The sequence below is a fragment of the Artemia sp. Qi Xiang Cuo genome, chromosome 5 (assembly GCF_049724085.1).
Source record: "Artemia sp. Qi Xiang Cuo chromosome 5, ASM4972408v1, whole genome shotgun sequence".
NCBI classification, from domain to species: Eukaryota; Metazoa; Arthropoda; class Branchiopoda; order Anostraca; family Artemiidae; genus Artemia; species Artemia sp. Qi Xiang Cuo.
Window position 1 is genome coordinate 6744203 of NC_142798.1, and position 25406 is coordinate 6769608.

The following is a 25406-nucleotide window of genomic DNA, read 5'->3' on the forward strand; positions in this document are numbered from 1 at the left end:
CACACCGCCTAGTGAACCAAATGCAATTGGTCATTTTAACCCTATCACTGACATTAGTAGAGTTCTGGGGGAGGGTAAGCATAGGGGGACACGTTTCTACTGTCCGTCATGCCTGTCACAATTCCGTAGTGATATAAAACTACGGGATCACATGAAGCATTGTAGCCGGCATGGCTATCAGACAGTAGAAACGGTTTCTGGGGATAGGTCTATCCTACGTTTCAAAATTTTTCAGAACACCCTCCTCCAATGCAACAAAATATCATTGGACTGCAAAGCTAAGTTGGTAGAGGTGAACGATCCCCAATATCCAAACCATGTCAAAGAACACCAAGCCATTGCAGTGTCCTATGCTCATGCACAAAGAGACAGTTCTAACACCATGCGGTTGTTAGAAATAGTTGAGACATTGGATGAGAACGAGTGCAAGGTCAAGGCACTGACTAAACTAATTGGCACGGCTAATGGCGCTATTTCTCGTTTGAGAAATACACAATATCCAATGGTGCTGTCTGCAGAGGATCGTCTAGCGATTAAAAATCAAAAAATATCTTGGGTTTGTAAGGGGGAGTTTGTAGACGAGGATAAGGGGACTAAAGGGAAAAGAGGGGGAGGGGAAAGTCAGAGACCATGATCACTTGTGGCAGGAAATATCATCTGGGGGTAGTAAGTTTAGGGGGGTAGCGCATCAATCGTGTAATTTAAATGTTAGCCAACAGTTTTTTATCCCTGTTTTTATTCACAACTCTAATTATGACTTAAAATTTATTTTACCAGCACTGGCACGTATGCACAGGGAGGGAGGGAGTAGATAGTCCATGGGTAACTAATTCGTTTACCTATAACATTATTCCCAAATCGGCCGAGAAGTTGTTGCTTCTCGAACTGAAATGGCAGGCAGTGGATAATGGACGTACGTGCTGGAATAAAATCAAATTTTTATATTCTTTTAGTTTTTTTCCTAAGGCATTCAGTCACTTGATTCTAGTGCAGAAAAGCGACGATTTTGATGACTTTTCCTTGTTTAAATAGCTCTTTCCAGTCATTGAAATTCATAACATATTAACCAGCAAAGGTATATGTCCATACGACTATAGGTCTTCTTGTACTTGCTTAAGTGGGTAGACACTACCTCTAATTGAAGCCTTCCGTAATTCACTGACCAGGAGTGAATGCACAACCGAGGATTATGAGTTTGCCAAGAAGGTGTGGACTTAGGGGAATTGTAAAAATGGGTGGGATTATTGTAGACTGTACTTGGCCAGTGACGTTTTAACTCTGTTGGATATAGTCTGTAAGAATACAGACCAAATCTATTCAGAGTTCGGGTTAGATATAGGATATTATTTTTCTACACCCCATTTAGTGATGGATTTAATTTTAAAAATTAGTAGGGAGGAAATAGGCCTAATCACAGATGTAGATCAACACCTTTTTGTAGAGCGTATGTTTTTCACGGGGACCGCGTCTTATCAACCGATCCGAGCGGACAAAGCACCAGTGTAAAGTCAAATGCAGTGTTCTTGGACATGAACTCGTTGTACACCTCGGCAATGTCCCACTACTCTTTGCCGTGTGGGAACTATCAATGGCTTGAGAATCCTTGTGATTTCCCCGACATTAACAACGTCGAGGACAACGGGCCGCAAGGATGGTTCTTTGAAGTTGACAGTCACATTCCTCTGGCGCTTCACGACTCGGTAAAAGATTTTGTTTTTCCCTGTATTAATCGACCCCTGACCAAGGACTCGCTGAGCCCCTACAATCGATAATTGGTTGAGGATATGGGTATGCACTGGACCCCCTCTAAACGGAAAGTTATTTCTTATTTGGACCCTAAGGAGAATATCGTTGTTCACTGAATGGTGAACAACGGTTTCAAGATCACCAAAATACATAGGGTCCTGCAGTTCAATCAGAAACCTTATTTGAAAACGTTTATCGATACTTTTGTCGATAAACGCTCTAGGGCAAACTCCAAGGTAGAGAAGGAATTGTACAAGCTCCTTCTAAATTCATCGTTTGGCAAAATGTGTGAAAGCGTACGTAACAGATCTTGCAGCGACGTCGTGACTGACCCTCTAGAGTGTGCACGAATTATTGCCGACCCCAATTTTAAATTATTCGCGAGCAGAGAGACTGGAATGTTTCTTCTACACAGGAAAAAGAGATATGTGGTACTGAACAAGAAAATAGCAGGCGGCAGTTCAGTACAAGATATTTCCAAAAAACTCATGTTGTCATTTTTTTAAAATGTGTGCAAGGTGCAATGGCCACGGGAGGGGGAGGTTCAAGTTTACTATGGGGATACAGATTCTCTGCTGCTAAAGGTAAATGGGAATGAAGATTTATTGGGTGATTTAGAAAAGGGGGAACACATCAGCTCGCGGATGGATTTCACCAACTGGAATCCATCCCTCTACCCCGAGCTGGTGAAACGTCAAGCCCCCAACCAGCTATTAATGTTAAAATCAGAGACGGGTGTGATTTGATATCCAGGGGGTGTTCCCGGGTCCCAAAGTTTATTGCGTTGAAACACACAGTGGGGATGAAAAGAAGGCGTGTAAAGGGGTGCCTACACATTTTGTAAAGAGCAATTTCAACATGAGTGTGTACAGAGACTGTGTAGAAAGTAGCCAAGTACCGAGAGCACAACTGCTTGCAATTCGCTCTCTAAAGTATATAAATTACAGTGTGAGAGTGGAAAAAACAATGTCATGTGTATCTGACAAAGTTTATGTGCTCGAGAATGGTGTGAGTGTTCTACCTCATGGTCATTATTGTATTTCAGACCGATTTGAATGCGTAAACTATCGTAATCAACTTGGTCTGGATAAATTAACCTAACTAACCAACTAACCACCACCACTGACCCAACTAACCCAACCACTAACCTGTAGCAGTGACGACAACTATTGTTCTTCCAACGCGGCTCCCGGGGGGTGGGGGGTCCTTCCCGCGGCCGGCCCCCGGGGGGGGGCCTTCCCGCGGCCGCCCCGGGGGGTGGGGGGTCCCGTCCGTGGCCGGCCGGCCTTTGGCCCCGCGGCCCTGGGGGGGGGCCCACCTTTAAATTCACTGTAATGTTCAACTGTGCTAGTTCATGTTCCAAGTGTATTTTGTTGTTGTATAGAAAAGTGTTTTTTTGTACAGAAATGTGTTTCAAGACAATCAGTGCTACTGATGGACAAAAGTGTTGTACAGAAAAGTGTTATTGATGGACAAAAAGTGTTTTTTATTGTACATAAAGTGTTGTACAGAAAAGTGTTTAAAGACAATAAGTGTTTATTTATAAAGTGTTATCATTGTTCATGTTGAACAAATAGAGTTTTCAAGTTAACCGTGAAATTTTGTTAGGTTGAACAATTGTTATCATTGTTCATGTTGAACAAATATTTGTTTTCATATTTCTATAATAAATGCTCCGATAAAATATTGTTTTTTTGTCGTTCTTGAATAGATAGATCTATGGGAAAATTACTACTTATTCATTGGACACATATGATTTACAGTTAGTCATAGCCCGACTGTTGTCAACAGCATGTATCAATTTAAAACACCCTTTAGATCGTTTCTGTGTGGGCCCTCAATGTCGGGGAAAACAACACTTTTAGCTAGAATAATTCAAAATTGCGATAAAATGTTTTTGGAAAAACCGAAAAAAATCTACTAGTGCTATAGTATTTGGCAGGAGTCCTATGATAAAATAAAAGCTATTACCACATCCATACCAATACAGTTCAGAAGAGGACTTGATGGTTTCAATATCATTGAACTAAACTCGTGGCTGATTATTGATGATTTGGCTGAATCCATTGAACAGTTCTCACAGGAAATGCTGCAATTGTTCACTGTCCGATCTCATCATGAGCACATTTCCATAACCCTAGTTCTACACAATATGTTTCATCAGAGCAAATGTATGCGAACCCTTGCTTTGAATTGTACCATCTATATTATCTATCGAGTTGTTCGTGATTCTAGCTCACTCATAACTCTCGATAAACAGATATACTCCGGCACCCCAAAATTTCTGTTGTCAGCGTACACTCAGGCGACTAGCAAGCCCTACGGTTACATTTTGCTGGATCTTAATCAGAGCACACCCGAGGATCTACGTGTAGTCACCAACATTTTTGATAGTGAAATTACAGTATATCTTCCAGTGAACAGTAAAAAAGGCTATTAGTTGCCATTGTGACACTGAAGAAACTACACGAACAACGACATTTATTTTCTGTTTTAAGCACTTCAAAACCCTTGCTTAGGAAGGCCATACTCAAATATGGTGTCGACAATGATTTCATTAATCTAATATCTTAACTTTGTTTAAATTTAACTGTGGGAATTTTTAAACTAACATATGTTGTTAGAAAAACGAAAAAGAAAAATCGTTCAAGTGTAGGTGCATTGGATTGTAAAAAAATAGGAAAAAATTTTAAAAGAAAACGGCTCCTTCAAGCAGGCGCTTTTGCTTTTTCACACTTTTACTGCCAATAATTGCAGGACTTGTAAACAGTTTTCTCTAGAGAATGGCAAAACCCTATAAATTGACACCATTTGAACTTGTCCTCTCGCCCGTCGAACATTTTGAAGACAATCTAAGAAAATTCATTAATGATGAGAATATTGCCGATGACAAAAAACTGCTTTTACTTCAAGATGCATTGCGACGTACGGACAAACATAAAACTTATCGTGAGAGACCCACCGTCACTGATCCCTCTATACAGGAAACATCTTTTCAAGATTCTGCACAATCAAAGGAGAAGGAATTGAATTCGAATCTATTGAAAATTGGAAACCTATTGCCACTCACCTATCGAGAACAGAGTAAAAGAGTATTATCATATCTCATGTTGGAAACTGGTGATCAAGTTCAAGTCGACAGCACAGGGAAACGAATTATAATTCAGGGAAAAAGTTATAATCTAGTTGATTTAATTTGTGATATGGTGACGAATCGTAAAGGACTTTTATCCTTTGATGCTAATCTATACACTTTTCTAAGCGTATCAAATTTTCTCAAAAGTCTTATTGGCAATAAGCAAATTCTTAAGAAAATAAGAGAATATAATCCTCCAACAACGCCAACGCCATTTAAAAAAGAAGAAGAAGATACAATATTTGAAAATACTAGCACCACTGATTTTACAACACCTGTGGCTGCTAGTCAAAAGCACCGAGAAATTTAGTCACCCTCCGTTTCATGGCAGCGAGGGTAGGATTAAACTACATCTTCACGTACAGCGCGATACAATCCGTGAGGGTTGGTAAAGAAAACGTCTGCGCCGTAATGCTCTAAAGTGTTCTCACAATGCTTTCTAGAGCTGTCCCATGCACCACATTGAAAAAAGCAAAAGAGTATCTAGAGAATGAGCCGAGTTATACACTACATCGGAATCATAGGCTTCGTGGCAAACAATATCGACAAACTAAAGCCTTTTCCCCTCTGCATATAATGCAAATGGATCTTTTAACTCTAGACGCAGTTCAACGGCGTCACAATGCGCCCTACAAATATATTCTGGTGGCAATCAGTGCGTTTAGTCGTTATGCCTAAGCCAGTCCAATGCGGTCAAAGAGAGGTGTTGAAGTTGCTCGGGCCATTGAAAGTATTCTAGAAAGGGATTCGTATATAAAAATTCAATCGGATCTTGGCAGTGCATTTGTTAATCCACATGTGCAAATGGTTCTTTTGAAATATAATGCAGTACTTCATCAGAGTTACATTCCGATAACAGCTGCATTGGTCGAACGAGCTATAATATCGATTCTTCATCTAATTTAAAGATATTGTACACTGAAAAATACATCGGCTTTATTTAATGATCTAGATAAAATCATGCAGATATACAACCATTAACCACATCGATCTCTGTCCAAATCTAGCCCGCGGGATGTTCATTACAATGAAAACACATTTGATGCTTTTCTAAAGCAATACTTCAATGATAATGAGAAGAAAAATGTGAAGAAGAAATTCAGTGTTTGTGATACTGTTCGAATTAATAGAACCACCAATATTTTTGAAAAAGGGAATTATTTATGGAGCACTGAACTTTTTAAAGTGTCCAAAATCCAGGACACCGAGCCCACGACATATCGACTGCGAGACACCAAAGATGATGAGATTTTCGGCGTTTTTTATGAATATGAATTGCAAAAAGTTAGAAACACTAGTGAAATATATAAAATTGAGAAGATATTAAAGATTCGTACTCATAGGGGCAAGAGACAGTTGCTTGTTCGCTGGCTAGGATACAACTCAGATTTTGATTCTTGGGTCAGTGCTGAAGATATTAACAATGCTCAATGATTTCTTTTTGACTTTTATGTCCAATGTTTCTGATACTCTCTACAATGACTTAAATAGAACAAGTGATTTTTGGATGAAACTCGCCCCCACCATCAAATTCGACGGGAAGTATAAAGGGGCTCTTGTCGAATGTATTCTCAATAATACCTACGAAATCCTGAGAAAAAATCGTAAATATGATATAAAAATTAGACCCTATGATCTGTCGCCACCATCAGGCGATCAAGAACAAATTCAAAAAATCAATTGGATGGATTATCAGTATATTGAATTACGCTACGAGGAACTCACCTGTAGGAATGATTTATGTCGTTCTATTAATAAAAGAATTTCCACTCATAAAAAAGGAGATTTTCATTTCAACTAATCAATGGAGGAGGGCAAGATTTACTTTAGTTCACCTATTGCCAATGAAAAGAATATTCTCAATGATAACCTTAAGGATGTTCTTGGCTTTAAGCTCAATATAGTCAATGGTAAAAGTGCCGGAAACACTAATTTCATTTTTGCTGACTACCCGCTTGCCTTCTCCACAGACACTTGCATATTTCTCAACGCATCATTTGTGGAAACATCACGGGTTGGTAATTCAAATGTTCCCCTCCTACGAGTTCTTGAACGAAAAAACAATCAAAAGCATATTCACCGCCGCAATATAAAGCATCTTCAGCATATTCCCGTAGACACTTCCTATTTGGAAATCTTTCAGTTAACACTAAGAACTGAATTAGGTGATCTAATAGCAATTTCAAAGGGTTTGGCTGTGATTACATGTCATTTTCGGCCCATCGTTCAAATTCAACAAGATGTTTAATAAAAAAGTGGTATTCACTTGTCCTGATATTGACTGCTATGTTAATACTCTTGGCCCAAGACAACAGGGCAATGGAATGGACTATTACAAGGGTCACTCGTCAATGTCTAGTGACGGTCTTGGCAGTTGGTTTGCTAAGCTGTTTCGCTCTTCACTACCACTGGCTAGAAAATATCTTGTACCGGCTGCGACAGATTTTGCATCCTCTACACTATACGATTGGGGCTCTGGCAAAGATTTTAAAAAAAGTGCTATGTAAAATCTTAGGTCCAGTGCGCGAACTCTTGGCGAGAAATTAAAACAAAATGGTAAAGGTTTAAAAAGGTCAAGAAACAACACATCACTCATCAGTCTCTACTCAGGTTGGAAACGAAACACATCATCCCTTTTGTCAAAGAAAAGAAGGAAAAAGCCGACACGTAGTGTAAACAGAAGCCCCAGGAAGAAAATTGTTAGATCGAAACTAGATTTCTTCTCCTAAGATGTCCTACCTGCCGCATAAGGATTCTCAACCTTCAATAACCGCCTCATTGAATCTATTCAATGCTGAAAATGTTGATGTGAGTGTCAAGCATGGATACTATGAAAGATTTTATCCACTACAACCCCTTTCTGATAATATCCACTTTCAAATTTATTCCAAGGAAGACTATTTTATGGACATGTCTTCAAAATTTATAGATTTACAAATGGGCTTCTAGAAATTCAATAGTACAGTGCCAGTTCGAGCCGATGGAATATCCAAAGAAAATTGTATACAGCATAATTTATTTCGTCAAATTAGTGTCTAAATCAATGGCACGCTGGTTAGCAGAAGCACCACTCTCTCCAATTATACAAGCTGTATACAACTCATTTTGATGACACCCAAGTCATACAAGGATTTGAGAGGTGCCTCCAGTTGATATGAATATACTACTAATACTGATTCTACAGATTCGCTTAAAAATGCTACAACTAGTGAATTACATCTAGTTGGAAAAATATATCATGAAATATTTAATATACCCCAATGGCTGCCGCCCAATGTTAAAGTGGATATAAAATTGACGCTTGTACCATCCAATTTCATATTGAGAAAAGAACTTGCTGTCAATCCCGATGTAAGTCTCTCCCTCACCTCAGCAATACTTCATGTACGCAAGCAGCAGGTTATAAGTTCTGTTGCTTTGGCCGTGGAAAAACTGAGAGCCAATGGAAATTATATTAAACTGCTTGTTCCTCATACAATCACCAATCAACGTCATATTGCCATGGGGTCACGCACCTTCACCGATTCATCCTTAATCAATGGTGAAATCCCCTCGAAATTGGCATTGGGATTTGTAAAGAGCGCCAGTACAATAGGATCATGGAACGAATGCCCATATAAATTCGAGATGTTTGGACTTTCATCTCTTGTTTGCAAAGTAAACGGTATCCCACTCTAAAATCTATCTTTTGATAAATTCTATAGAACATTGTATGAGTTGACCATGCAAACCCTAGATCATGATTCGCAACTATTTGAAAATGGTATAACTGAAGAAATTTTTGCTAAAACACATAGTATCATTGTATTGGATTTGTCTGGCACACAGGATATGAGTATAGTACGTACGGGGACTATGCGTTTAGAGTGTACATTTGCCGACCCATTGGCTGAGAGTATTGCACTAATCTCACTAAATCAATATGAAACCTATGGGGAAATCACTCCCGAAGGCAGGGTTCTACTAGACTTGGCGCCATGAACACCAGTCAAATAATCAATGTATTTAATATGGACCCCTACATGTCCCAGTACAAATCCTATTGTCTACCCTCAGACTATCTTGGAAAAATTCGAAGTGTCAACAATACCTTGATTATTGTTAATAGCAGTCCATCGACTGTGCTGACGGGTCATTGGCTGTGCATCTTTCAAACCAAGAAGACGATTGAATTTTTTGATCCTCTTGGCCTACCCTATACATTCTACACGCCTCACATCAGCAACTATACTGAGAGCAGTGGGAAAACTATTATTCAAAATCGAAAGAGGGTGCTGGATTTAACAATTAAGAGATGTGGCTGTACAGTAATACTCTATTTTATATTCGAGTGTCGTGGCAATACTTACAAGCAGTTTTTCTACATTTATAGTGACCATCTATGTCTGAATTACTTTCTGGTGGAAAATATCCTGTTGCACCTTTACAGTATTGATTTCAGTGCCCTAAGGGCAATGTGCTTTAACAATGCTTTTGAATTTGTTTATTAATAAAATGCATATATACAACAATGTCTTTAAATCTTCACTTTTAGATTTCTTCATCGGTGTATAGGCAACTGTCGTGAACCACTAATGCTGGTAAATCATTTGTATTCACTGTATATTGATCTTGGTGGATGGCATAGTCGGGGTCATATTGTCTGAAGGATAGTGTAGCTTTACTCTTATCGTTTTTGCGCGTGTAGTCAATACTACCATTAGTGTCCATATTATGAAATTCACAAGTTTCAGTCTGTCTGTTTGAACCAATATCACAAACTTTGTTTTCAAATGATAAATCACATTCGATAATTGCCAAATAAAAATCACTTGATTTATAGTCATAGTAGGCAGTGTCGTCACAGCGATGACGTAGAAACCAGATTGTCTTGTTACCCCAACAGTTGAATCGTAGACCGGATTCCTCTTCCCAGAATAATTTAAATCCACGACGATACCAATCTCGTAGCAATAAACTAAAATCACGTTTAGGATTCTTTCCAATCATAGAGGGGTAAGTATTCTCCCACTGATCACATTTATCATGGTGACAATTGGAGCACAGGTGCCCTCTAGGGTGAGAGTCACACACCCCCCCAAGACATGAATTACATCCTTTAATTTGTACTGCATAGCCTCTATGTAATTTGCAAGGATTACATAATTTACACTTTTCACTATAGTCATCAATAATTGTACAATTCTCACATTGAGTCCAACTGCCAAGAGTGTACGTGCACAATGGGCATATATAGAATATTTTTAGTTTCCGATGTCAACTCTCTCACAGCTAAAACGAAACTGATTGTCCTCGCTAGATAAATTCAAAGTGGTGGAAAAGGGAGAGGAGTAACTCTGTGACGCTACCACTTTCGAAGGAGGAGCCATCCATAATGAATTAGTTGGTAATGTTTTCAAAATTGTATGTACGATATTATTTTGCTTTGTTCCAAATAATATATGAATAAATTGACTATAAGCACTTGAATCACATTTTAAAAGTTTCATACAATAGTTCAATGGGAGAGAATTAGTTTTTATTATATTTTCAAGTGTTTCTCGAGAGAATATTCTACGTTGAAGGGATAACTCGAGAAAATCATTATCCAAAATCAAATACTTTTCCATAAACACTAGATTAGATCTAATTCTCTCTTTCTCAAATTAATTCATTTTTCAATCCTTTCACTCTAACTGCTGACTCTAGACTGACCAGAAAAGAAAGGGAACATTTCGAAACAATTTTATTAAATAATTATAACATCAATAATACTATGCATGTACAATTAGCGATAGAGTTTATTGTCTTCGATATGTTTCACTAATGCACTTAAAGCTCGTTGAAGTCTATTCACATGTGCTATATCAACTTTTGCGGCGAAACATAATTGATCTTCCATTTTAAATTTGCTCAAGAATATCACATACCTTGCATTTACTGTATTCCATTCCAGACAAAGCCGCGATCCTTTCGTAATTTCCACCGCAATGTTTGGTGCTCTTGTATTATTACCATCAACTCAACTATCAACTTGTAATTGTGTAAACATTTCACCTGCCATCGACACAAATATATATCCAAATAAACTGTTCTCTTTTAATTCTATTCACAGACTGATAAAACTATAGCAAAAGTCCTTTCCTTATATTCACTCCGCCGCTACTATGTAAGCAAGCCCTCTGATTGGCTGAGAAGGAAACACGTGATCTAACTGTTTCCTGGAAACTCATAACATTTGCCTCGAACAACAACATGAAGAAAGTGTCATTGACCTGCCCCCATTAGACTCAATAATCCATCAAAGTGAGAAAGTTCCTGTTTTTTCATTCTCACTGACAAAAGCCATAAAACAGACATGAACTGCTGTTGACATCCATGAAAAACATCAAATAAATTGACCAACACACATAGCCGACCAAGAAACAACCATCAATGTGACAAAATTCCTGTTTTTTCAAATGAGAAAAATACTGTTTTTTCATTCTCACTGACAAAAACCATAAAAACATCCATAAATTACTGTTGACATCCATGAAAAAACTCAAATAAATTGACCTACACACATAAAAATCCATAGAAACATCCATAAAATTGACAAAATTCCTGTTTTTTCATTCTCACTGACAACAAACAGACATAAATTATGTAAAAAAAGTTGTGCGTGGCAGCAGGGGTGAGTGACACGAGTAGCACCTCCCTCTCTACTTACGACCGTGATTTTGATTAAGGGAAAATAGCTTGTGATTTTTGGAACATTTTAGTTGAAAACCTTCACAATACAGGCCAAAATAGTTAGTATAGCAATTATAGAGGCGTTAGCTTTGTGTTGGTAGGTATGAAATTGCTTAACATGATTATTTATTAGAGTGTTAATTGTTAGAGTAAAAGATACTGCAGATGTGATTGACAGCGGAAAATAATGTTTTTTTTTTGGGAAAGATAGAAAATGTTTTGACAAAATTTTCACACTTAGATTAATAATTGTAAAGTTATTAACTGTTGTTAATTAAGATCCAGAAATACCATTCAGGTAACTATGAAACTGCTTTAGGCCTGAGTTGTACACAGTATATTATGAATGACCATTTCGGTTACTTGATAAAAAGATCTTCAGTAAAGGTCGTATCCCTATATAATATACTAGATAAGTACGTTAAAATGGTTTATCCTACGTATGAAAATAATATTGTGCTTGTGAAGGTAGGAGGTAGGAGCCGAGGCTAGTATTACAACTGGTATACGATCAGGGGATAAGGTAGGAGATGTCTTATCTTCGTTTAGATGGATTATGTACACCATGAAGTGGAGAGTAAGTGACCCTATGGGAAAGTCCCGAGTCTACAGCTTGTTTTGTATAGATAGATAGATAGATAGATCGTGTATTTCAAAAGCCCAAGAGCCATATACACACAAAAATTTATGAAAAATACAGAATCACAACAGAACAAATTACGAAACACACATTAACATGATACATAGCGAAAAATACCTTATGGTAAATTGTCGAAAAAATAAGTTTAATTCCATATAATTACTAATAATTAATTGTAAAAACTTTTCCTTCTTTCTAATCCCTTCTCTATGTACGCACCAATAGGAAATATTGTGGTTGGATTACTACTTTGTAAAATTTTAGGAAGCAGCAAAACAATCCCATGTAAGTACTTTTCCCTTAAATTAGAGAGCACCGGGCACTTTCAGAGAAAATGGTCCAAATCTTCGTCCTCATCCCTACAAAGAGGACACACATACCGACCATCAGGATGTACTATCCCCCTGTCGAACACCATTTGTCTGCTCTGGATTGGAAGGCAATTTGCCCTAAGCTGAACCCATCTACATAAAATCATAGCCGGTAAATTGAATTTAAAATAAATTTCCTCCCCAAAACTAGGTTTAACCTGATTATAATGATTCAATGTAGCAGAATTTAAAACCAGCCCTTGCCAATACTGAATTTCTTGACCCTCTAAGATATATCGGACCTGGCTTACTAAATTTGTTGGTAGATCACGGGAGCCAAGACCGTCATTCCATAAGTAAGGCATTCCCACTCTTTCTAGTAATGACCTAATTTGGGATGGCCACGACGTTTTCGAACCATAACTCAACATCTGATAATAAGCAGCTCTTACTAGTCTATCTTCATTACATCTAATGAGCTTCAACCAAAATCTAAGCATCAAAATAGACCTACGTAGTTTAAACGAAAACAGGCCCATATCACCTTTCATAATCTGTGAATGAGTTGTCTGATGTAATCCAAACAGTTTTTATAATACTGGAACTGGAGGGACTCCAAATTTTGTGCCGCTTCTCCGCCCCAAATCTCTGCTCCATATTTTATTACTGGTAACATTTTTGTATTAAATATTCTTTTACGCATTTTTAGGTTTTTAATTCCCATTATCGTCGGATTTCTAAAAATTGCAGGCATGGCCACTTTACCTCTATTAATTAGTTCATCTACATGACGCTTTAAAGTTCCATTTTGCGATAAAACAAATCTTAAATATTTTATTCTTTTACTTACTTTCAGTTCCTTATTATTAAATTTAAATTTATAATTATCTTCGCCACTTGTTTTCCTTTTTTTTAAAATAATAACTTCACTCTTTTCAACATTCAGCCTTAATTTTTTCATCTGCAAATATTCTTCTATAAGATTCAAAAGCGTCTGCAGATCTTGCGGTGTACTAGCCACCAAAGCAATATCATCTGCAAATAATAGTAGTGATAGTTTATGGGTCCCTAAAGTAACTTTCGGAGCCCGTCTATTCTCTAGTTAATCAGCAGCATCATTTATAAAATATTAAACAATTTAGGTAAAAGAGTGCCGCCTTGTTTTACTCCCAGCTTAGTATTAAAAAGCCTAGAAAACCTGTTACCAACTAACACAATTCCATTCACACAAATATACATACTTACTATCAGTCTCACAAACATATGAGGGAGGCCCGTTTCAAACTGGGCGTTTTTCAATAGTTCTTTGTCGACACTGTCGAACGGCGTATGGAGGTCCAGAAATCCCACATAAAGACAAGTTTTTCTCTTTCCATATTTATCAGTTAATGCCCTTCCATATTTATCAATCAATTAATATAATATATTGTTTCTATTTAAGGCTACAGAAGAGACAACACAGATTTTGCAGAGATTTGGATTTATATTTGAGCAAAGAGGCCTTGTAAAAATAAAAGGTAAAGGCGAGCTAATGACCTATTATCTCATTGGTAAAAACTCTTCCTGATTTGGAACCTTTGGAAATTCATCGTACTCATTCAGGAAAACCTGACAAGGAATATTTTTAAGAAAATCTTTCTAAGAAATACCTTATTTATTTTTGTATTTGTGAATAAATCCGAGTTATTGGAGTATTTTTTGTGACTTTCAAATATACGTATATCAGTGTAATAAAAGATCGTACCCATGGGAGGATGGTCAGTGGTTTTGGATTGTTTCTGAAATGTAAAAATTCCATGAACATCCTCTCTTTTATTTTTTAATGCCTTAAAAATTCTTGGAAAGAAATTTTTACAGCTGAATACCCTTAACCACCTAAATATGCATAACACCCCCTTCCCCTTTCCGACTTAAATCCCGGGCTTGGAAATGTGTTAAAAAAGTGTGAGTGGTAATATATAAAAATTCTTCAAGTGGGGTTTGTTGGATCTACAGTACTTTTGTTTTGTGTCCATCTTTAGCAAAAAGAACGAATTTCTAGCATTTTTACTAAATCCTTCTGAAACTGTAATTTAACTTATTCAAGTGACAAGTGTCAATTCTCAATTCTACTACTTAAAAATATATACCCCCTTCCCGCTATTGATGGAACACGTCGGTAGTTTCTTTAGAAAATAGCCTCTACCTTGTCATTCAACACTGGAAGGTAAAGTGTAGACATTCTTATCTATTTCCTACCTAGTATACCCATTTTTAAATGATAATCTTACTTCCTTCTCCATGATGAAATCTGGTTGTCACGTAGCCATGTGAATTATTTAAAGTCAATAATGTGTCAAAATATTCCTTGTGGTCAAAGCCCAACATTAGCCGAAACATAAAAATGCGGATCTACAACACGATCGTAAAGCAAGTCCTTCTCTACGGTGCTGAAACTTGACCAACAGCTGCTTCTGTTCGTGATGCCATAGATGTGGCCCAAACAAACTTCCTAAGACGAATCGAAGGGATAAAGTGGTACAACTTCGTCTCAAGCACCCGACTGCTGACACTAACGGATCAGACCCCCACCTTTCGTCAGCTCACCTTAAGAACCCGGTGGTTTGGCCACTTAATTCGCATGCCAAAAGAAGCACCCACCAGCACACTTTTCAATTTTTATCCCCCCCCCTCAACATGGCTAGAAGCACCCCCATGGAATACCCAGTTCAGGTGGAGGGACAGCCTTACCCTATACCTCTCCATGATCGGTACTGATCTCCAGGAAGCAGTCACACTTGCGCAGGACCGTTTGGAATGAAGGCGAAGAGTCACATCTCTCTCTACGCTGGACCACCAGCAGGAGCCTCAAGTGAAGCATCGTAACAAGTTATTATTATTACCTAACTTGCCTACCTTAGTCGGCGTGTTTATCTTATTAAATTTAGTAGACGAATATTCAATGACAAGGTTTCAAGGTTTTGAAAAAAATGTATGCACTGTACTGTGATTCTCAATTCAAAAGCGTGCTTTCATATTATTCGTTATTTCTAGAGAGACAAACAATCCCGACGGTCAAGCCAGTCATTATTATAAGCTCATAAAAAGAACACATAACCTGGTTGTTTCATTTGTGTGAAGTGTTGAGCGAACAAAGAGCAGATTTTTTTTTTTGGGGGGGGGGAAGCTACAGAAATATAACAAGTAAACTCTCGTTTTCTTTCTGGTGTTGAAGCATCCCGTAATTCGTATAGAAATACAGAGTTGATTGATTTTCGAACACCTGTGCTCACGTTTACCAAGCTTGAAGGTAAATGAGGAAAAATTAAGCTGCGTGTGCTATTAGCCAAAGAAAAACTATGATAATTGCATATCAACCATGATTAGAGCTACAAAAGGTAACAGAAAATTCCTGTATTTTATTCACTAAAGCTGAAATAAAAAGTCAAATCAGTTAGTGATAAAAATCAAACAGGTTCAAATCCACCAAGCAAAGATTTTACGTCAACATTTTTATTGATTTAGAGATATTCCCATAACATTTATAAATATTTTTAGTGCAATCACCCATGATTCAAGGTCGAAATCTGTCATTACTTCTTCCATTTCTTCAACCATGAATTCTAATAAGACAGTTCCAAACCTCTGCAAAAAAAAGAAGTGTCAGTTACAATTGAACAAGAATGGATTTTTTAGACTATTAATCAAAAAAACTTTTTGCACAAAATAAGTTTTTCAAAAAAAAAGTAAAGAACTTCATTAAACAAAAAATTAAAAAAAAAATAGAATCAAATAATCAACCAAGCATACAACTATCACAAATCAGTATCTATAAATAAATAAACCCAAAACAAACAGAAATTAAAATAAGTCAAACTCAAAACGAGCAGAAACTAATCTGAGTAGGGTTCTAAACCCTATGCTTTCTAAAAGCCAGAATATAATTTGTACTTTACTGAAAAAAATTTGAATGAATTTACATAAAAAAAATTTATTACTTAAAATCTTAATTAATTTTTGATTTCTTAAAGTTATAAAAGTGAAAACATTTGAAAGAATTTTTTCCAGTAAAGTACAAATTATATTGTTTTTACTTAACACATCAAATTAAAAGTTTGAGATAGGCATTTTCTTAAAGGTAGTTGAAACTTCTGGAAATTATGTTTTTGAGGATGAGAAACCCCCCAAACCCCTCAGGGCAAGGGTTGTAAGTTATGCCCTGGGGTTATACAAGGTTTTTATAGATAGTGTTGCCATAAAAACTTCAGGAAGGTCTCATTTGACTCGAAACTGAAAGGGTTAGTGCCCTATTTTATAGTCGAAACCGATTGGAGAGCAACTAACCCCCCTCTCACGCCCACCATTTCTCCAAACACATCCAATCAAAGTTTTGAAATAGCCATATTTTTATGGCTATCTCAAGAGGTTTGAAAAAGCCTCTTTTCTATACCATCCAAGAGGTAATTTTTTAGAGGTTTCGGCAGTTTCTTTTTCTCATTAAGATTAGTCAAATTTTACTTGTAATTGTAGAACCAAGTCAGAAACTAGTAGCCAACATAACAGTTGTCTACTGTAGCCACTAATCCTCTCCTTGATTTTTATCAATTATATTTACTCAAGTTAAATATATATATATATATATATATATATATATATATATATATATATATATATATATATATATATATATATATATATATATATATATATATATATATATATATATATATATATATATATATATATATATATATATATATATATATATATATATATATATATATTATATATATATATATATATATATATATATATATATATCCATTACAATTAACAAAGAAGTCAATTTTTAAAACGAACAGAAAAGGTCTGGAAAGGCCTATCAGAAAGGTCTGGAAATTATGTCTTTGAGGATAACAAATCCCCCCCAGCCCTTAGGGCAAGGGTTGTAAGTTGTGCCCTGGGGACATATAGGTTTTTTTTTTATAGAAAGTGTGGTCGTATAAACTTCAAAGGGACCTATTGGAATGGTAATCAAACGCTCTAGTGCTCTTTTTAAGAGTCAAAGTGATCAGAGGGCAGCTACCCTCTCACCCCTACACGCACGTCATATTGATAGTTAGGAGATAGTTCGGAGATAGTTAGGAATATCTTGTTTACAGTGTTTTTACAAATATATCAAATGTACCTCAAAATTGGCTTTTCTCACATCCATAAATCGATGATGACTCGCAAGTTCTTCAATTTTTGTATCAACAGTATCTCTGTCATTACTCCAAGTAGAGTCTACAATAACTTGAAAGGAAGTTACTACTTTCGAGATTTGCTCCTCAGTAAAGCCATGATATCTTTCAAAGCATTCTCTCTCCTGGGGGAATCTTGAAAACAGCCTTAAAAAGAAATAAATTAATCCCTTTGCCAGTCTATGAAAATCCTCTTGTTCCACCGGTGGCATCAATTGACGAAAATTTTTGGGTGAAGAGGGGGGCAAAATTAATATTTCAAAATCTTGGGGGGAGATTTTTTTTTCAATGAAAATACCAGAACAAAATGAATCTTGCAATATGAATACCCCAATTAGGTATTTTTATAAATTTGGGAGGGGGGGGGGGTCAAAACAATCAAGCGGGGAACAAGACCCCCCTATCCATCGACGTCACTTTTTTACGTCATTTTTTCTTACTTATTTCTTCTGGTTATAACAAAAACCACTCATTCTCTGGGATCACAGATTAATTTTTTTTTTCTGATACAAAAAGGCTCCATTCACAGCGGATGCAACAAAAATACAGAAGTTTTCATTTTAAAGTCTCATTTCGTTCACCCATTCAAATGTAAATGGAAAAAAAGAAATGCGATATTGGATTGATAGCCGTTTATTTTTTAACTTATGCGTTTTTTAACGGCCCAATTAAAGGATATTCAAAACAGCCGTGGTATCACCTTGCAATAAAAATATGGAATAGGGTTCAGACCACAAAGTGGGTGTTTTTATGCAACAGTGGGATCCCAATCCTAGGGATAAACATATTTTTCTTTCAACAGGTGAAATATTTTAATTTTAATGTTTTTAATGCTTTAAGCCCGCCGGGTTAAGAACCCTTCGAGTGAATTTAACAGCGCATTGGATTTCCTGGAGTCTAACGTAGATTGATCCTAGTAGCTGAGAGACGGTAAACATTTGTAATCCTAGCTATCTGGCAACTAATTGTTGGGTAGCATGAAGGCATTATTTATTTCAAGGTGAAGATGGGTTTCGAATTTACCAGTTAGCCAATCAACAGGAAAAATATAAGGTAACCAATGCATAATATTAATTCTTGGGTAACTAGTCCTTGGAAAGCCAGAAAGCGTTGTTTGTTCCAAGGTAAGGATCGGTTTATGGTTACTTAGAACATCGATCAAACTTATAAGGTACAGGATGGAAGCAGAATTAGTATCAGAGTTTGGAACTGTTAAGTATTGCTTTCAAATTTTCTCGCAAACTACCTTTTAAGACTTCTATCGAATCTCAGTAAGAAAAATAACAAAAAAAAATGTTTAATGAGTCGATGGACATGTTAACTTAGAGTCCACTTTGAGTATTCATTTTGCAAATTTAACTGCAAATTATGGCAACAAGATAAACTCATTGGAAAAATAAAAAGGATGCACAAGCAAATCTATTGAAAATAGTATTGGAGGGAGTAGGCGAAGGTAGCTATAGGGATTTTAGGGCAATCTATTCTCTAAAAGTTGGAAAGTTGATTAAGATTTTCTCGCCTAATTTTCATCTTTGTTTATTGTAAATGCTTCGAGTTAGGTTGTCTGAGTCAAGCCTAGACTGACTGAACTGATCTCAAGTTGTTCTTCATTAGTAGTGAGTACTTAACTAAGGCCTTGGCAAGGTTTGTGCTACCAATACTTGAGCTATACAGTCAAAATATTTGGTACATTGTATTTTTCTTTCCTTGGCATTATGGCGGGGTTACATTGACCAGAAATCCTAGGCGTAAACGGGCTTGACAGGGACAAAGTGAGTCACTGAAAATCTACACATTTAACAGCAAAACCGTAAATACAACAACTATTTTGAAACATATTTCAGAAAACTGAAGGACATAATATGTTTATTATAAACCCCAGGCTATCTTTCAAGTTAATATAGTAGTTTATTTTTGTTTCATTGCCAAACTGAAATTATACGACAGACAAACTCGTGTACCAGAGACAATCTTTTGTCATTTCTATGTGCTTATTCATGCTATTTACAGTTTTTGCAGTATTCTGGAGGATATTAAGATGAAAATTACATATTTTTTTTGTCTTTTTCTTTATATGTTGTGTTGGATTTAACTCAACCTTAACTTTTTTCCCGTTGATAAAGACTCCCGGACGGGGAGTCGAAATATTCGGATTTTTATTATTAAAAGTTTTTTGTTCCACTGTTTTATTTCAATTATGCGTGTTTTTTTGCTCTTAATTTATATAAATAGAAAAGTAGCATGTCTGGGAAATTATTTGTCCACTTTAGGCTCTTTATTAAAACATAAGTCCCACCCCCTAAGATTTTTTTCAAATTTACGCAATGTGATAAACAGGATCACGCTTATATGGCTAATTAAATGCAACTGTCTTCCCCTATAAACATATTGACTTCACTTACGTATATATCCACACCTGTATTCTTATATCCAGATTTCTTAGTATCCATATAAGTATCTTCATAATCAAAATTTATATCTGTATCTCAACTTGTAAAAATACATTTATTATATATCTACTATTTTACCTTTGAAAGAAACGGTTAAATGACCCGTCTCGTTTGCGAAGTTCCAGCCAAATGTGTCTCAAAGAGTCTTTTTGAAAAGGTGTCATAAATGTAGTATGAGTTGGTACAAACATTTCCATGGTATTTAGCCTACTTAAAAGTTGAGCAGCCATCCTTGTGTCAAATCTGATCCCAAAAGGAGATTGATCGCCTCTTGCTTCGGGTTCGCTTGTTACCACAGACATAGCTGATGACCGGTATTATACTGAACCCTTTTATTGACAAATCCTATCAACGAACAAAAAACCTTCTTATACGTATACTTCAAGCTGTATTTTTAAAAATTTCGAAACTCCTGAGAAAAACATTTTTTAATGAAAGAAAAGACGCTTATACTGGTATTTTGTTCGAGTTGCTCATTTCTGAAAGCGACTACAAATTGCGACATAAAGGTAATGTCAGTTTTGGTAAACAAAAACCCTTCTAAGCAAAACATTATTCGCACAGTGGCAAACAGAATACCCATAGTCTCCATTACGGAAAGATGAAGGACTGAAGACAAAAAACAATTAAAAACTACAAAATTCAGGCGGTGTAAAAAAAAAGACAGACACTCTTATGTCAATAATAGTTCCTTTTAATCTTCTTTTATTATTTTTACATAATACAATTTTGTGTGACATATATTACAGCAAAGAGGATCGGAGATAAGAACCAGGATAGTAAATACGGCCCAAAAGTCTCTTTTGAGTAACCTATTTTGGACTAAATAAAAAAAAGGCACGGGAAAAGTGTGGTTCAATACCGCTCTCTAGGGCTATAATGAAAGAAAGGTTGAGGTGGTTAGGGCACGTTGTGCGGATGAAGGATGACAGATTGCGGAAGATTGTTCTCTTCGGCCAACCATCTTGGGCTAAACGGAAAGCAGGTCGTCCCCGTCTGGGGTGGGAGGACGTCATAAAGAAAGATTTAAAGGAAATGGGAACTTCGTGGGCGGGTGTAAATTTCCGTTGCGCCAAATATTTGCTCCACGCACTCCATTGAACATAAAACTCGAGACTGATTAATAAATTTAGCATGACAGACCCAGAAATTCAAAACTTTGTGAAAAACATGCAAAGGAAAAATCAGTTCACTCGCGGTTTAGTGTTTTTGTTCGATTTGTAATTGAGTTGCCAATATTTTCTTTTTTTTATCTACTTTTAGCATGTTTGTCATTTTTTTTTCTCTTCTGCTCCGTACTCTCCTATAGGCAAGCTTTCATATAAATAGAATTAAATAGAAACACTTAGTTTTACTTACAAGGCTCAATGCCGAAGTAGAGGAGTAGTATTTTTACTTAATCAATGTATGTATAAAAACACACTTGTTAAAGTTAAGTCGTAAAAAACTCGTAAAAATTATCATTAAATATATTGGCAACTCTAAGTAAGATACCGACTTTGAAGTTAGGTTAACTTTGCGGCGTGAACTTTCTATTATATTCGACTCTCGATAACCCAAAATTAACTGGACCACGATTTTTCTTCGAATTACGTACAGTTCGACTTATGCATCGTTCGAGGTATAGAGGCCAGTCTACATAAAATTCGATTTATAAAGGTAACGAGTTATAGAGGTAAGCTAAATAAAAATTCGAGTTACAGAGGTATAAAATCGCTACATTTACTCCCTACAGTCACTACAAAGTTAAGAATAACTTTATTAGTGTATTATAGACTTGACGTATCAAGACTTCACTTTCAAATGTCGATACTTGACGTTTAAATGTGAATAATAAATTTAGTTTTCTAGGAAACAGACACCTAAACATTGACAGAGTCTGATAAAAAAAAATATGTCATGCAAAATTAATACATATCAAAATTTACACGTTGCAACCTGCATACAGGGGTTTTGACTAACAGAGGTCCGTTGGGAAAAGTTCGAGATACAGGTAAACTTTTACTTGCAGAGATAAAGTAAAAATTCAATGACGACTCATCAACTGAATTTCAAGTTATAGAGGTAATTTTCAAGTCATTTCGACTGATAGAGGTAATATATAGCCACAAACTTATTCCGAGTTATGCATGTTTTTTTCTACGACCTAAACAGGTTTTTCCAAGCGGATTGAAAATAATTCGAGATATCAATATTCGAGATATATCAATATACAGTCGAGAGTCGACTGTATCTTATAAATTTATCCCTAGCATTGTGTGCGAATTTAAACTGTAAAACCTTCGACTTAACAATGAACAAATTATCAGAAAAGCGGACGAAGTCTATCTCTTTCTTAAATAACTATCTAGGATTTTAACCAAAAGACAGACTAATGCTCTGCTATGGAACTTGACTGAGCCATACTTAGTCCAATCATGTCTAGTCAAGTCAAATCTAGCCTAGTCAAGTCTAAGTCATAAAGAGACAAAACATGAAGTTTTTGTATAAAATATGGGTACTTTCCCATTATGCGGGCCTCTCGGGTTAACCACTATAGAGTAGTCAATGATAAAACCCGTTTTTGACGTCTTAACTGCTATAGAGTGGGCAATGATAGCATGGTTTTCATTGCGTATACGACTGCCAAGAATACTGTTGGCCTATAAGCTTTCAACTTCTGATCAAATGAACCCCTCCCAAGTTGTGGCCACGACTTCCATATGAAGTGGTTGGAAAAACATAATACATGGGAAGCACTTGGCTCTCACGGGTCACTTAACCTTTAACGTGGATCCAAAGTTGTGGCCACGACTTCCATATGAAGTGGTTGGAAAAATATAATATGTTTTTCCAACCACTTCCAAACATAATGGGAAGCACTTGGTCCTCGTGGGCCACTTAACACCTAACATCACTTAACGTGGATCCAAAGTTGTGGCCACGACTTCCATATGAAGTGGTTGTAAAAACATAATATGTTTTTCCAACCACTTCCAAACATAATGGGAAGCACTTGGCTCTCGTGGGCCACGTAACAGATGAAACCATTCTTATTAGAACTTTAGAGAATTCAAAACAAAGTCGCTATTTTAGGATTTTGACCCAATTCCATAATTCCATAGGTTTGATCTGATAAGGGAGTGCCCAATGTCAAGAGATTTTAACAAGTAAAAACCAACCTTGATTTAAGCCCGTTTCTCTCTGGCTCTTCTTGTCATATTATTGATATTATAAAAGCTATTACAGTTTTTTCTCGATAGGTGACCCATGAAAAAGCCTATTAGAACTTTGTAGGTTCTGCTTGCCACCCCGCCCCCCTCTCAAATTTTTTATTCCCGTATCTCCTCTCGCTGGCCTGTAGAAAATCAAGCAGACTCTGTACAAGCACTTCAATAAACAGACCAGCTTTCAAGCCCATTGTGTCTATCTTAAAACACCGAGGATTAATTAGTATTGAGCTTCCTACGTCGATACTGATTGTACTATAAAAAAAAAACAAAAAAAACTCCTTTTACACTGCCAAGTAAGGATTTAAGTTAGGTAAGTAAGGGTTTAAGGAACGGAGATTAAAAACGTAAAATGGTTGATGATCAATCAGCTAATATCATTAATCACTCAGAAACAAGTTCACTTCAACATGGTTGAAGACGAAGTTCCCGTAAAGACTTGTTTAATCTTGTTATCACTTACAGTTTACACCAGAGTAGGCAAGGGTTGTTTTGACGCAGCTTCAGAAACAGTTGGTTTGCCTGATACATCATCAGTATCATTTCAGCATTCATTCCGCTAACATCTAAATACACAGGCAGTGAAATAACTTGAAAAAACAGTTCCTATTGACAAGAATTGTCATGTTAAGTGGAAATCTTACTTTATAAGACTTGCTATGTTAAGTGGAAATTTTGTGAGAATAATTAAAGTCACCGGAATAGTCACTCGGATGCATGTTTGAGGCTCGACCCTCACAGAAAGAATAGTAATCTTTCTACTTATTATAACCATATTTCCGGATTAATTATGACTTCTGTTAATTTATCTGAAACTCTACACGAAATTAATCGAAAATTGAACGGAATAGAAATAATTTCGTCACAGGTTCAAGAACTTAGAAACGACCTATCTGCTATTTCGTTGCGAATTGGTTCGACAGTAGAGAAGTTCTCGGAGGATGAGTCACAATTAAAGACAGATTACCTACGTTTGCAAGCTGAAATGTCGGCTACTAACGTAAAATTGCAAAGACTAGAAAATGATTCTAAAAAGTGTATAATTTGGTCCTGTATAATTTCGATCCTGTAAACAAAGGTTCTTCGTTACGAGAAGATGTAATGAAAGCAATGAACTTACATGTGCTAAATTTAGGGCTGAAAATGATGGACATTAGAGACATTTTCGGCTAAACGCTAAACAAGGCACGCGACCGGTGTTGGTTAAGTTCACAAGCGGTTACATTCGTGATATTATATTGCGGTCAAGTGCTCACCTGAAAAGGGCGGGTCTTGGTGTTAGTCCCGATTATACAGAGCGTGAACTGTCTATCCGTAACCACCTAAAGCCTTTTCTTGAACTTGCTAGAGGAGAAAATAGAGAAGCAAGACTAAGAGGAGCAAAGTTATATATTGGTCAACAGTGTTTTACGTATAGCTTTGATAAGCAATCTGTAGTTGAGGTTACGAATGCCCCTAATATAGAGTCATCAGCGAGTATCATGACCCATTTTAAGGAAAATGTTGGACAAAAGTTTCATCGTGTATCTGGGTCTTTTTCAGTGCCGCAAAAAAGTTTAGTAACGAGTTTTGTTTCTGAAAATAATCGGTTTAACCTGAAAGAACCTTGCAATTCAAGATCGCGTTCAGGATCTTCATCCTCAATTCAATCTTTCTTTAGTGTAGTGGAGGGGCTTAGTAGTGATACCGAAATAAATGGGGTGAACAGTGAAACTCCGGTTATTAAAAAAGGCTCCACATCAACTTTTTTCGGGCCTGTGGGGGGCTCTCAAACGTAACAGCCAACAGATTATTAGCCCAGATGACCACCTAAGACAAAAGAGCAAGTCGACTAGAGCTGACGGCCCTAAAAACATGGAGCCTAGGCGGCTATTTAACCCGTCAAAACCCATTGGCTCAGATAGTAGATAGGATAAGCAGGGCCATGGCACAAATTCCGAGTGTCATTTAGCTCTTTGGAATGTTCAGGGTTTTTCGT

At 36.6% G+C, this 25406-nt stretch overlaps 2 protein-coding genes across 3 annotated transcripts in view; one reads left to right on the forward strand and one right to left on the reverse strand.

Moving 5' to 3' along the window:
* The window catches only part of LOC148951748 (adenylate cyclase type 3-like), a 190096-nt gene extending 175887 nt beyond the window's left edge, over positions 1 to 14209 (forward strand). Inside the window, exon 9 of one of the 2 annotated variants that reach the window (XM_089088701.1) lies at positions 13989 to 14209. In XM_089088701.1, coding sequence (XP_088944827.1) covers positions 13989 to 14114 — 126 coding nt within the window. In that variant the 3' untranslated portion in view covers positions 14115 to 14209. The remainder of the gene's footprint in view (positions 1 to 13988) is intronic. The other variant, XM_089088702.1, reaches the window with a different exon arrangement.
* A 1830-nt stretch (positions 14210 to 16039) lies between these two features.
* LOC148951749 (uncharacterized) lies at positions 16040 to 20521 on the reverse strand. The gene is made up of 3 exons (XM_089088664.1): positions 20298 to 20521; positions 17715 to 17916; positions 16040 to 16171 (listed from the first exon to the last, which is right to left on the reverse strand). The coding sequence occupies exons 1-3, from the start codon at positions 20519 to 20521 to the stop codon at positions 16040 to 16042; spliced, it is 558 nt and encodes a 185-aa protein (XP_088944790.1).
* Positions 20522 to 25406: the final 4885 nt, after the last annotated feature.